The sequence below is a fragment of the Catharus ustulatus genome, chromosome 8 (assembly GCF_009819885.2).
Source record: "Catharus ustulatus isolate bCatUst1 chromosome 8, bCatUst1.pri.v2, whole genome shotgun sequence".
Taxonomy (NCBI): domain Eukaryota; kingdom Metazoa; phylum Chordata; class Aves; order Passeriformes; family Turdidae; genus Catharus; species Catharus ustulatus.
The window spans coordinates 6,715,634-6,729,096 of record NC_046228.1 but is presented as its reverse complement, the minus strand read 5'-3'; the positions used below and the strand labels follow the sequence as shown (position 1 = coordinate 6,729,096).

Here is a 13,463-nt window from a genome sequence, read left to right as displayed (position 1 = left end):
GTCCACTAAAATAAGAGGGAAAAAACCAAAAAAACAAACGAAAAACAAAACAAAAGTGTGAAAGGGAATTTAAAAGAACAAGAGCTCTGTGAGGTCTCCCTTGCAAAATTTTTGCTGGATTGATTCCTGTGCAGCTTGACTAATAGAAAATCTTCTAATATGTAAAGGAAAAATTTAAATTCATGTAAGTATTCATGTTTTTTTATTTTTAGGACAAAATTGGAAAGCCAGTTTCCTTTGGTTTTCCATCCATCTCACAGACTGTTTTACATGCATCTTTGGTGACGTGCTTCTGGGTCATTGTGGTGGTGCCTCTGCCATCCCCCTCATCCTTGGGCGTGCTCTGTGATCTCAAAAGCTCCTGATAAACCTTGATGGAACCAGCTGAGGGGTGAAGCATCCCTTGACCACACCAGTCCAGCCATAAGACACTTCCTGGTTGTACCAGGAGCTCTTGCATGGTAGAGGTGGAAAATACCACAAACACCAGCTTCCCAAACAAATGGGAAACAAAGGATAAGCAATTCTCCTTTGTAACCTTGGTAAACCACTTACCTGAACTGTGGCCTGAGTGGAGGGGCACCATTGTGAAGTGTGCAATTGTTACAGCACTCTGGGAAGCCACAAAAAAAGCCCAGTAGTCGTTGACTTGGGTTATGGTCAGGAGGGAAACTTACTGCTGGCAAAGGCAGTCATCTTGTGACTGTAAATGGTGATCCTGAGACCCTTTGAGTTCCCCTGGACTGCAGCACCTCCCTCTGACTGGGGCACCTCCCAGAGCTCCAGGCAGAGCTTGTGATGCTCAAGGAACTGTCTCTGACAAAAAGGCTGAGGCTGACTTCCCCCCTCCCCCATCTCAGCATTCCTCGAAGTGAAACCCTGGCCTGTTGGGAGCTGCAAAGGGGTTTGGTGTGAGTATGTCACTGAACCTGAGGGGAATTTTTGATAGGTACCTTTTCACCCATAGAAATAGGTGTGCACATCATTTTACCTGTGTGCCTGTGAATTCATTGTGGTACAAACGTTACTATCTCAAATCTACGGTTAAGTCATTGTTATAATTGCAGTGAGCCCTACTGAATCACTTTGTAAATGTTAAATAATTCAATGATTAAATGCTACTAAATCCTTTTGCACCCTTATCTTTGCATCCATATCCTTTACATCTTTACCTGCTTTTGCATTCCCAGATTCCATACAAATAATTTCAAATTGCTTCCAATTTGATCTTCCTTTTTATGCTTTAACCTGTGTAGTAAATAGTGAATAGTAAATAGTAGAGTGAACCTTGCCATCAAACCCTGTCAAGCTGCATTTCCACATATTCATATTAAACCCTGCTGTTGCCCATACCTTTGATGGTGTTTCTTTAAGCAACCAAACCAGTCAGTTGTGAGAGCTGTAAGAAGAGGCTTCTACCAGGCACATGTGCCTGGTTCTGTGACAAACTTTGTGGACCTGCCTTATGTGGATTGAACTGTTTTGTTTGCCCACTGCTACATCTGGATCCTTGGATTTCTGCTTCAGCTGAAACATTAAAAAGAAAAAAATTATTTGCCCATGATGTGGCATCTCATCAGATGAGGCCTGTGATCCAGTTTTCTTGCATTGGCAATGACACCAAGTGCCAAGTAAAGGTTTGTGTTCTGGGCAAATCCTTGCACTGGTGTGATGTTTTCATTCTTGCTCACAGCAGGGAGATCAAACAGAAGAATGGGATGCAGATAGCTGAAGGAAAAAAAAAAACTCTGGGAATTTATTGCTTTATTTTTTTCCACAGTGAACATAAGAAAAAAAAGGCAGCACCTCTTGGCAGACAGTTATATTACATACAGTTTTCAAGAACTGTGTATGAAAATAAGTTAATATTATTTTGATTGTTCATGTAGAAAAGAGAAAAAGAAAAGGCAACATGGTAAAAGAATTAAAAAGGATGTGGTTGCAGAAGGTGGGAACATCTGTTCTGCTTCTTCTAATGACAGAACTTGGGATTATTCATATTACCAAAAAGTAGAAAACATATAAAAAAATATCTATTTTTGTTCTGTGTATGATTGACTGTGGAATACTCACTCCTGTAGAAAAGTTTAAGTATTAATATACAAACTGGAATCAGTCACACAGAGATGAAGAACAGCATGACCACTAACAACTACATATGGAAAGATAATAAATACTGTGCTTAAGTTGCTCTGATTCATTAGAATCAGAAAGATGGGGAGTAAAGTGCTTGTTAGAGAGTTCTTACACCTGAGTGAGAAATGTTTCATGTCAGCCCCTGCCAGCCAGCACTTTGGCCACAGCTCTGGCCCAGGGTCACAGTTTATATTGTGACTGTTGCACAGACAGCATCACATCGATTGATTTCATTTTAGCTTCCCTGGTAATTTTGTTAAACACTTGCTGGTGGCTGTGACTTGATTCTGGTCAAGAGTTATTCTTTGGAAGTGTTTTTCTTTCCTTAAAAGAAATTAAATACTCGGAAGTTAATCAGAGACCTCGTGTGCTTTTTTACATGTCACAAGGTCATGTATCTTGGGCTGATGACAGGATTGCAAATGGAGACAAAGTGGTCAGAGGCTGCACTAATCCCTGGCATGAGGGATATGGAGGAGCAGCAAATAAAGCAGGGTCTATGTTAAGTGGGTGGGCAAATGCTTTTGAAAAAATCCTCTAAATAGACAGCTTCCTCTTTTCCCTGTGTGTACCTGGCTAACATTGTTTTGTGTTTTCCCTGGGCACTCTGGAGCTGATCCTGGGAGTTTTGCCTTCCTGAGAGCCACAGGAAGAGAGATATTGTCCATGTACCTGTGAAAATATTCCTTGAGTTCAGATGAACAAATTTAAATAACCCATGCTGCACTCCATCTTTTAAAATCCTTGCTCACTCTAAGCCCTATGTGCAGCTGCTGCTAAGGGAAAGTTTGGAGAAGTCTGCCTGCCACAGAAATCCTTTCGTGATTTCCTTTAAAAATTCATGCCAGATAAAGATTTATACTTGGTTTATTTGCTTTCCTACTAAATATTCCTGCCATTCACACTCACACGTGCTCCCTCTGCATAAGCCAAATATTTCTGTTTGAGCTCTAATGCCCCAGTGACGGCCACAAATAAAAATACAGCATGAAATGCAGCAAAACCCTTCAGCAGCAAATAGCTTCAGGAAGGTGGCTTGTGCCCACTGCTCCAGCAGGATGAAACTCAGCATTTGAGTGCAAACAAACAAGCAGTGTCTCTGGGCAGCACACAGCTTCAGAAAAGCATTGGTGTAGTTGGAAAAAAACAAAACAAAATCACAACCAAAAACACCCCCACCAAACCAACCAAAGAAACCAAACCAGCTTTTATGTTCACTGTAGATGTGTGTCTGAGTGACTTTTGGCTTTTCCTGTGCAATGACACAGGTGGTATTCCCCTTTTTTTTTTTTACAGAAATGCAGATGAACATATTTTAGTCTGGTTTGTAGAAAGAAGGGTGTTTTGGCTCTTAGGAACCCCATGCATTTGAAATGCTGAAAATTTCAAAAGAAACAACAAATTGCCTCCCTCCCTGTGGGGCTCCAAGGTTTTGTCCTGAGTCACAAGCAGAGACTGAAACAGGACTGTGATAGCCCTGCACGGGACTGGAGAGCCTCTGGCTTTTGCTCTGACCCCAGTCCACAAGCAGCCTCTGGTACAGGTGTGGGACAGGTGGAATTTGAAGGAGACAAGAAAAAAGAAAAAAAAAAAAAAAAAAAAGGAAAATTTCCTGAAGTATTTACTTTACTTGAATGCTTAGACAAGAGACTGGTTCACACTTCAAGGCACGTCTGTTTTTATTTCTTTAAATAATTAGAAAATATTATTAATAATAGTAATAAGAATAAAAATGTCCAATTCTTCACATGTATACTGAGGGCTGCAAAAATGTAAAATACGGGTTTCTGCTATTGTGTCAGCAATTTAGCTTGATGCTGGCTTAAACTGCCTTACAAGAGGAGCAAAGAGCTCACACTGACCACAGCTCCAGCCCTGAGACTGCAGATCAGGCCAGCAACGAGGGAAAAGAGCCTCATGGCACCTGTGTGAGGGGACAGGAATGCTCCTACAGTCTGGTTAAACGGAGTAACAGGGAAATCTTTTTATATGAGAGCACCTGAGAGAGCTCTGTCAGAACGTGTTTGTGCTGCTGTTCCCATGGCTCACAATGCAGCAGCAAATCTGGGCACTGAATGGCCCCATCTCAGCTGCAGGAAGGTCCTGCAAGACAGGGCAAATTCATCACACAGCTCAGCCCCACGTTTGGCAGGGGAGCCCAGGGAGGCTTTGAGTGGGGATAATTCCCTGCTTGGCAAAGGCAGCCCAGGCCAGGGCTCCCCTCTTTTTCTGGGGCTGTGGGTGATGCTGTGCAGTCCAGGCAAGGCAGAAATTTAAAACTATTCTCTCCCTCCAAGTCTCCCTGGCAGAGTTGTTTCATCACACTCAGTTCTTCTTTTTAGCAGTGTTTTTCCCTCCCCTTGGAGTTTTCCAGTCTTGACCAGCAGTTTCAATGTCACCTCTTCAAATGTCCTCTGTGATCCCCTCCTTCACCCCGGTTGCCCTTCCCCAGATCATTTCTGCACACTTCATAAATAAACCCAACCAAATCAGCATCAGCACAGCATCCTTCCCTCCTGATCTGGAGCAGTGCATCTGCCCTGGCTGGGACACAGTGGAACCACACCAGGGCCCCGTGGGCAGGGAAAGGCGTGGGGAGAGCCACGGTGCCCAGGTGGCTTGGCCTGGGGAGCCAGGGCATTGGGGAGCTCCTGGAAACGAGGGTAAAATCCCTCAGGGCTGGGCTGCCAGTCAGAATGAAAGCAAGAGCTGTTCAGCAAACACCTCTAAATACCTGTGTGTGTGTGCACAAGCTGTGCAGGTGTGTTGGGATGTGCCTGTGTATCTGTGTGCCTCCACAAGTACCTGCCTGCCCCTGGCAGGAGAGGTTTGGGGTGAGCTGGGCACTCCCTGCACGGTTTGGTGGCAGGCTGGGCACCCCCGGGGCGCGGGCACCACGGGCACAGACAGGGCAGGGATGGACCCGCGGGCACAGTGAGAGCTACAAGGGCTGGGTCGGAGCCGAGCACCGGGCTGGGAATGCCCCAAACTGCCCCAGGAGGGAAGTGACACTCCAAGAAGCAGAGCTGACATCCCCAGCTCAAAATGAAGCATTAAATGTAATTAAAAGAAAAAGGAATAATCGGGAAGGTTATGTAAGAATTGGGCTTGTTGTTTCTTTTTTTTTCTTTTTTTTTCAGTGCATGTATAAATGAAGGCAATTTGGGTGCTATAAATATAAGACGAAAATACACCTAATTCCGTCATCATATAGATATAATATATTTCACTCTCACCACATAAATACAAAACATCCAAATATCCAAAACATTCAGAACAAAAGTTAGTAGCAAGGGCTCAGCGCTCAATTCATTCATTATTTTTTCGACTAGTTGCCTAGAAACTTCAGACGTAAATAATTTACAATAAAATTACTATTTTCTTTCCATCCAGCTCCTGTCCAGTTCTGGTCTATAGTTAATTCTATATTCTACAGCAACCATTCCATTTTTTGTAATTTTTTTTTCTTTTTTGGTTACAGTTTGGTGGTACGTATTTATACAGTTTGTAAACACCATGTGTTAAAGTTCAAAGAAAGAAAAGAAACTTAAAACCAAAGTAAATAATTTTTTTTCCCCCAAAGAACTACCTAAGTACAGCATCCCTTTCGTGGCAAATTCAAGTACCGAAATTGAACAGAAAATATTCGATCCAGAATATTAAAAGGTGAAATACATATGTTTGTGGAGAAAATAGCAGTAAGAATTATGGGAAAAAAAAGTTTGTTACATAGACGTGTTTTAAAGTACAAAAATAACAATAAAAGATACGCTTTTCATATTTTACGTTTGTTTTAAATGAAGTATGAGCAATATGTGAGAGGGTTATTTTAGGAGGAAGGAAGGCTACAGGGTTTTTTTGTGTTTAGATGAACATTGAAATTATTCGGAAAAATCAAACAGAGCAATAAAAATTAAAATTACGATTGCAACAGATCTAGATACAAACAGATTTGTGAGTTCCATGATTTATCTGCACACTTGTTTTTGCAGATAAGCTCCGTGGGACTGGCCCATGGGAATTCAAATTTAAAAAAAAAAAAAAAAGAAAGAAAGAAAAAAGTGGGGGGACGTTGTGTTATCTCGAAGGAAGAGACAATTTTATTAAAAATTTCTGCAGACGCTAGTTTCTGTCTCCTCTGTTCGTGACTGTGCGTTCAGTCCGTTTCGGGCCTTCCCACATTCAAGATTTAACATGAAAAAGAAAAGTTGCTGGAGAATTTCCTGACTGGTGCTAAGGGCTCGGTCGGTAACCGGGGGCTGTAGTGCAGCGAGCGTGGGGGCAAACGGGCACCACAGGTGGGGCCCCAAAACCTTTGTGCTTAGAAATCACTGAGTCTGGGAGACACAAAAAAAAAATACACCCCAAAACGGGCATCACCTGGCAGCTCCATCCTCCTCTCTCCAAACCCGCTCCCCCGCTCGGCATTGGCTACAGCCGATGGAAGGGAGCCCCTCGCCCCGAGCGCTGACCCTCTGCGGCCCTTCCCGAACGAACCGAGAGCGCGACCGCCCCTCCCGCACGGACAGGCGGAGCGCGGGGCAGGGGCAGCACCCGCAGCGCCTCGCCGTGCCCCGCTCCCGTTCCCGGCCCCGTTCCCGCTCCCGTTCCCGGTGCCAGCCGCGCCTCGCCTCGCCCCGCGGGCACCGGGCCCGCTCCGCCCGGCCCCGCTCCGCCCCGGCCCGCGGAGGGAGCCGCGCCGAGGGCTCGGGGGCGGCGGGGAGCGGGGGGGCGGCTGCCGGCGCCCGTCCCATAAATACCGCCACAAATAGAGACTATAAATATAAATAGGGGGAAGGTACTTAGAGTCAGTCCAGTGCTTTTTTCTCAGCGCTCTCTTTATTGTTGGTCCGGGAGTAGGGCTCGAAGGCGGACGAGCTCAGGTAGCGGGCCGACAGTTCCTGCAAGTTGCCCGCCAGCGAGCCGGCCACGGCCAGGGGCGCGGAGGAGAGGCGGCCGGCCACCGAGCCCAGCAGCGCGGGCACGGGCAGCCCGAAGAGCCCGTGTCCCGCGGCCGCAGCCCCGTGCAGCGCGGCGGGCGGGGGCGGCCCGGGCGCTCCGCTGGCCGCCGGAGGGTGCGGGGAGCCGCCGCCGCCGCCGCCCGGAGCCGCCGCCGCGCTGCCGCTGCCCGCCGCCGCCAGGCCGGGCCCGCGCAGCGCCGAGCCCAGCGCGCCCGTGGCGCAGGGCGGCAGCAGCCCCGGCAGCCCCGGCGGGGACAGCAGCCGGCCTTGCTCCAGCAGCCGCAGGACGCTGCAGGTGGCGGCGGTCTCGGATACCACCGACCGCAGCTCGGAGTCCTTGCCTTGGTCCTTCTTCTGCTTGGTGCGCCGGTTCTGGAACCAGACCTTGACCTGCGGGCCGGGGAGAGAGGCAGGGTCAGCGGGGCGGGAGGAGCGGTGCCCCCGGCAGGTGCCCCGGGACCGCGGGGGAGGGAGGGCCCGCACGCACTCGGCAGCGGGGAGCGCTTCCAAAACGCACAAAGCGCCACTCACAGAACACAGAACGCAGCCCCCCACACCCTCTGTCTGCTCCCGGCTTCGGGGTGACCCCGGGGCCTTTCGTTCTGCATCTTTAACCAGACCTCTCACTTCGTCCTACTTTACTACAGGCCGGGAATTCTCTGGGAGACGGAGCCAGCCCTTTCCCCATCGCTTTATTCTAAGCCGGCTCAGCCGGAGCCCCGGGCACACCGCGGTTTCCAGAGGCCGCTGCCCGCTCCGACTGCCCTTCCCGGGGGTAACAGCAGCAATGAGCTTGTTCCCCATATTCCAAACTGGACACTCTCTCTCTGCCCCCAGATAATTTTAAATAATATTCAACTTTAAAAAGGAATACTGGAAGTCACTCAAAAAACAGCACACAAAACCAAAACCAAGCCAAAACACAACAAAACACTCTCATGGCAAGTTCTGTAACCTACGAGCTGTTGAACTTGTCGTTCCTATCCGGCAAGGAAATAATAAAAGCTAATTAACGTGTCGGGGGAATTTACTGTTATATGATGTTTTGTGGAAATATGAAACCAGCTTTAAGAAGTTTGGGCTTTTTGGGTGCTTCCCTGCGCTCTCACACAGTTTTAGGCCTTCGGTCCCCGGCCTTTCTGCCCTGGAGGATGGAGGGGCGATTCTCCACCTCGGACATACAAGGACTCAAAACACGGCCCAAACTTCAGCCCTATCCCCGATCTCTCATACCCAGGGAAGCTCAGGCCGAAGGTCTCTAACCCGGCAGCCCCGGGGGAAGGTGCCCGTCTCTCCCCGCGGGTTTGAGCGCCTGTATCCCGCTTTCTGTGGCTGGGAGCGGCTCGGCCTCCCCTCGCTTGTCCCCGGCCGAAACCTCCGCGCCCGGGGGCGGCCGGCTCCGCGCAGCCGGGCACACCGAGCCTGGGGGGCCCGAGCGGATCCCCGCAGCCTGGGGGAGCTGCTCCCGGCCCGGCTGGAGTCTGATTTCGTGGCCAAGCTCCCCCCAATGCCCTCGGTCCGGGCAGAGCCCGCTGGGGCTGCGTCAGGAGACACAGGGGACCCCCTTGGCCAGCAGCTCCCCTTCCCTAGGCACACGCATTAGGGACACACTCAGCTGGGGATACACGCGGTTAGGGACATAGGGACACACGCAGTTAGGGACACACTCAGCTGGGGACACAGTTAGGGACACATTAGGGACACACGCAGTTAGGGACATAGGGACACACGTAGTTAGGGAAACACGCAGTTAGGGACACAGTTAGGGACACACGCAGTTAGGGACACATGCAGTTAGGGACACATGCAGTTAGGGACACAGGGACGCACGCAGTTAGGGACACAGTTAGGGACGCTCTTAGTCAGGGACGCACACATTAGGGGGACACACATTAGGGACACACTCAGCTAGGGGCACACGCAGTTAGGGACTCAGTTAGGCACACACGCAATTAGGGACACAGGGACACACGCAGTTAGGAACACAGTTAGGGACTCACGCAGTTAGGGACACAGGGACACACGGAGTTAGGGACACACTCAGCTAGGGACACACGCAGTTAGGAACACAGGGACACACGGAGTTAGGGACACAGGGACACACGCAGTTAGGCACACAGTTAGGGACACATGCAGTTAGGGACACAGGGAGTTAGTGACACACATTGTTAGGGGTCCCTCGCCAGGACGCCTCAGCCACGACCCCCTCAGCTCCATCCTGCCGGAGGGATGCTTCTCCCCCTGCCCGGACACGCGTGGCCACCTCGGGGCTGCCTCGCCCCTCGCCCCGCGGGGGCTGCGCTGTGGCGCAGGGCCGCGTCCTTGGGTCCGCAAGAGATGCCCGGGCCGGGATGGAGATCCCGCGGAGCAGGGCACGGCAGGACAGGGCAGGGTAAGGCAGGGTAAGGCAGGGCAGCCGCGCTCCCCGTCCTGCAGGCGCTACCTGAGTCTCGGAGAGATTGAGCTGGCGGGCGAGCTCGGTGCGCTCCCGCCCCACCACGTACTGGCAGCGCTGAAACTCCATCTCCAGGCGGTAGAGCTGCTCGGCCGTGAAGGAGGTGCGGGTCCGCTTGGGACGGTCCAGATCAAGCCCCTTAGGCAGAATAATCTCTCGGATTGAACCTTTGGCATCTGGCAAAAAAAGGCGCAGTCAGCTTCATACCCAGGCAACCTTCCTCTGCTTTTTCCTCCCTTTTTATGCTTTCTAATTTTTCCAAGGGAAAGAGCCGTTCTCAGCGCCTTCAGGACCGAGACACGAGTCGGGATGGAGCAGGGTCCCTGCGACTGAGACACTGCACCTGGCCACCGCACCCAAGGAAGGGAAAAACCCACAACAGAGAAGGAAGGAGGGGGCGATGGGGGCCCAGGGCTCTATAATTAATCCCCTCAGCCCATTTAAAAATTACTTTGAATATATTGCACTCACAGTACGACACTTCGGCATCACCCACGGCCCCTCTGGGAAGCTGGGGAGAGAGAGATCCTCCAGGCCAGGCTTTGTGCCTGGAGTGCAGGGCTACTCTTTGTTCCCCCTGGGCTACGGCTTAGGACTTGCTGGTAACCACCATATACACCCCGTCTCCCCCAAAATATAAACCCTTCTTATTATTGCTTTAATAGCAAGTTTTTCATGCTAAAAATTAAAAAAAAAAAATTTAAAAAAATAAAAAAGCCTTCCGGGCAGAGGCAGCGGTGGCCCGACCTGGCTGGCTGCCACTGTGAACGTGGGGACACCTCCAGCCCACCCTGCACCGCTGCCGCTGCCGCTTTGGGGTTTTGGCAACGAGAAGAAGCAGGAGGGAAAAAAAAAAAAAAAAAAGAAGCGGGGGGAGGGAAAGAAACCAAGGCACCAACCAGCCCGCAGGAACCTCACTTTTCTGGTAGCCCCGACTGAAGGAAAGCGAGATAAATCTCATTAACACGACTGTCAAGCCAGAGCCAGATTCAGGTTACCTTAAAGCCTTCCCAACTTTGCTTGCCGTAATTTTACCTCCTCGGTACGTTTTAAATCAGAGACAATCACATCATTTTAATCTGACCCTTCTCTGGGTCAACCAGTGGCGCAAGGATTAATTCTGGCTTTCAAGGCCTGCTTTCCACATATTTTGTTCCGATTCTCTTCTCTTCCTCCTTCCCCAAAACGCACCTTAATAAAACTGAAATTTCTTCAGGTAAATTTTGGTTTTTTTTGAAGGGAGTAAGAATAAAATGATTTAGCTATTTTTGCCTGGAGAAGGGACGAAGACTGAGGGAAAATTAAACGCATACGTATTAAAAAGTAATAATTAAAAAACCCTTCGTCATTCCTCCATTTATTTTAAGGCTGGTGGTTATTTTAAACCAGCCCTTTCCTCTGGGCTGCCGGGCACGGAGAGGGAAGGAGAAGGCTCGGAGGGGCTCCCTGCCCGCAGCCCCACGCCACGGTGCGCGGCCGGCTGCGGGAGCGATGCGCGGGCGCGGAAGGAGCGCGCCTGGCCCGCGGGCACAGCCGGGGAGCGCTGTCCCGGAGGGCTCCCCGCGGGGACCGGCACCCCGGGAAAGCGGCAAAGCAGGAAAGAAAAAAAAAAAAACAAAACAACAATGAGCGGGGCTGGTCCGTTCCGGGGAGGAACCACCGCGGCTTAACTTTTCTCCGAGACGCCGGCGGAAATTCCCCGGGATAAAGCCGGAGGGAGCGGGGTGCAGGGCAAAGCCCGGCCGGGCAGCGGGGTCTCTCCCCCGGAGCCGTGGAAGGGCTTTCAACCCAGGGCCGGACCCGAGGCAAAGCGACAAAATAAACCCATCTCCCCGGCGTGAGCGCAGCTCACCTTCCCCCACCCTCGCCAAACACCTCAAACTCATACCTCTAACTAGGATCCTCCTGCAATAGTCCGGATCGGCCGAACTAGATTTACTTTTATTACAACCTTCCGTAGCTGCAGAGGCAGAAAAAGTCCCTTGCTGATCCTTCAAAAAAGAAGTAGAAATATTTCCTTCAGACCCTTTGCTTTCTTTGCCCTCTTTATGTCCGTTCTTCGAGACCCGGTTAGCTTCAGTCTCTGAACTGCATCTAACGTCCATTTTGTCTTGTTTCCCAAACATGTAGTGCAATAAAAACAAAACAAAACAAAAACAAAAAAAAGCGCCAACAACGATAACAAAAAAATTATAGAAGAGTAGAAGAAGAAGAAGAAGACGAAGTCTATGCTGGATATTGCACGACTTAGGGTGAGATCGGTGGGGATCTGTAAAGCACCTTGAGTAAGGAAGATCGGGTTTATCCCACTGGAAAAGCAGCGGCTTCCTCAGTCCCAGCGTCCTAATGTGACTGTCCAGCTTCCCAGAGCGCCCAGTGATCAGGTACTCAACAGTACAACTCTAAAATGATTTAATGTCTGCCTTATTACAGAGACATGTAGTTGTTAGACACACAGAGGGACGCGCACTCGCTGTTTCAATTGATTACGGGTAATTTTGCAGCCTCCACATTTAGGTTACCTCATGAATACACTAAATTGTTTGGATAATATATCAGATCGTAATGGATGGTTTGTGTGCTTGTCCCCAATCAAGTAGAGTTTAGCCAGTGAATAAACTGAAATGATTGGTCTTGCTTTCAGGAAACACACAATCAAAAGACTGAGACTTCCAGAAAAAAAAAAAAAAAAAAAAAAAAAAAAAAAAAAAAAGGAGAGAGGAAAAAAAGGGTGGGGGAGAGGGGAAAAAAAAACAACTTTTGACAAGATTCACCCTGAATTGTTAGCACCATTAGCAGCCATTATTAACTTTCTTCAGTCTGCCTTTGACCTCCCGATTATATAGTGGCTTTCTCCAAAGCACGCCAAATAAATCTGAATAAAGCTGCTAGGAAGGGCTGAAAAAATGCAGTTGCAGGGGGGGTGAAGAAAAAGCAAAAAAAAAAGCCCCCTGAATTCTAAACAAACAAACAGATCCCCAGCACGCACACACACAAAAAGTTCTTCCTCCAAGCAGATCTCTCCAAGGAAGCAGGTTATCTTGGCCAGCAGAAATCCTCGTTAACACATCTCCCCACAGACAGCCATCTTAAACTCCTACCTCTCCTTATTTCAGTCCCGATACTTGCTTTTTGTGCTTCTCCCTCTGTGTGTGTGTGTATGTGTGCATGCATGTGTGTCTGCTAATTCTGCACCTTCGCAAACACTGAACCTATTCGCAGAGCCTGCTCATTGAAAAAAAAAAAAAAAAAAAAAAAAAAAAGCCAGCTTTGTGTGCAGTGGATCCAGGAGGGGGGAGAAAGAGAGAGGGGGAGAAAGAGGGAGAGAGGGAGAGAGAGAGGGAGGGAGGGAGGGAGGGAAGGAGGGAGAGAGAGAGAGAGAGAGATAGCCCGTGAAAAATCTCAACTGCGTGATCCACTAAGGGAGAAAAAAAGTTTTACTCTAGCTATTTCATTGTCTCTGCTACAATATCTTTGAGAACTGCAACAGCCAGTAATCCAATAAGACCATTGATTAGGCTACAATGATTCAATTCAAGCAAATGGCCTTGTGCAAAGAGCATGCTCCAGTCCTTCTTGTCACCTTGCAGGGCAGAAGCCCTCTTCATGCTTCTCTCCTTATTCATTCCTTTATGGGAAATGTAGAGCAAAAGGAGTGAAAGATGGCAATTATCTAATTGGACTATTAACAAACAATTCTCTGAGTGTGGCTGTCTGGCAGTGGTTCTTGGGCGAGGTGAAAGGCCACATGTTGCACTGGCCCCATTCACAAAGAGTTTAGGGGCCTGAGAGGGAGAGAAAGAATTTTCCCTGAGAATTTTTCGCACAAATGGCGGTGTCTCCACCAGGCTGGCTGTCCCCTGCCTCGTCCTCTGCCTGCCTGGGAATTCCACCCACCTGGAGCAGGCAGG

General features: G+C 49.4%; 1 protein-coding gene across 1 annotated transcript; it reads right to left on the bottom strand.

Annotated features, from left to right (window-relative positions):
* Positions 1 to 6,846: 6,846 nt before the first annotated feature.
* Positions 6,847 to 12,768, bottom strand: VAX1 (ventral anterior homeobox 1). The gene is made up of 4 exons (XM_033065482.1): positions 12,654 to 12,768; positions 11,441 to 11,954; positions 9,541 to 9,728; positions 6,847 to 7,487 (listed from the first exon to the last, which is right to left on the bottom strand). The coding sequence occupies exons 2-4, from the start codon at positions 11,676 to 11,678 to the stop codon at positions 6,945 to 6,947; spliced, it is 969 nt and encodes a 322-aa protein (XP_032921373.1). The 5' UTR covers positions 11,679 to 11,954; positions 12,654 to 12,768; the 3' UTR covers positions 6,847 to 6,944.
* Positions 12,769 to 13,463: the final 695 nt, after the last annotated feature.

What these genes read in the sequence shown, in the direction of transcription:
- VAX1 (XM_033065482.1), bottom strand. Translation starts at nt 11,678, where the DNA reads ATGTTTGGGAAACAAGACAAAATGGACGTTAGATGCAGTTCAGAGACT. An exon ending in CAGGAGGATCCTAGTTAGAG is followed by an intron (nt 9,729 to 11,440) that starts GTATGAGTTTGA and finishes TTTTTTTGCCAG; the next exon opens with ATGCCAAAGGTTCAATCCGA. An exon ending in TCAATCTCTCCGAGACTCAG is followed by an intron (nt 7,488 to 9,540) that starts GTAGCGCCTGCA and finishes CCCGGCCCGCAG; the next exon opens with GTCAAGGTCTGGTTCCAGAA.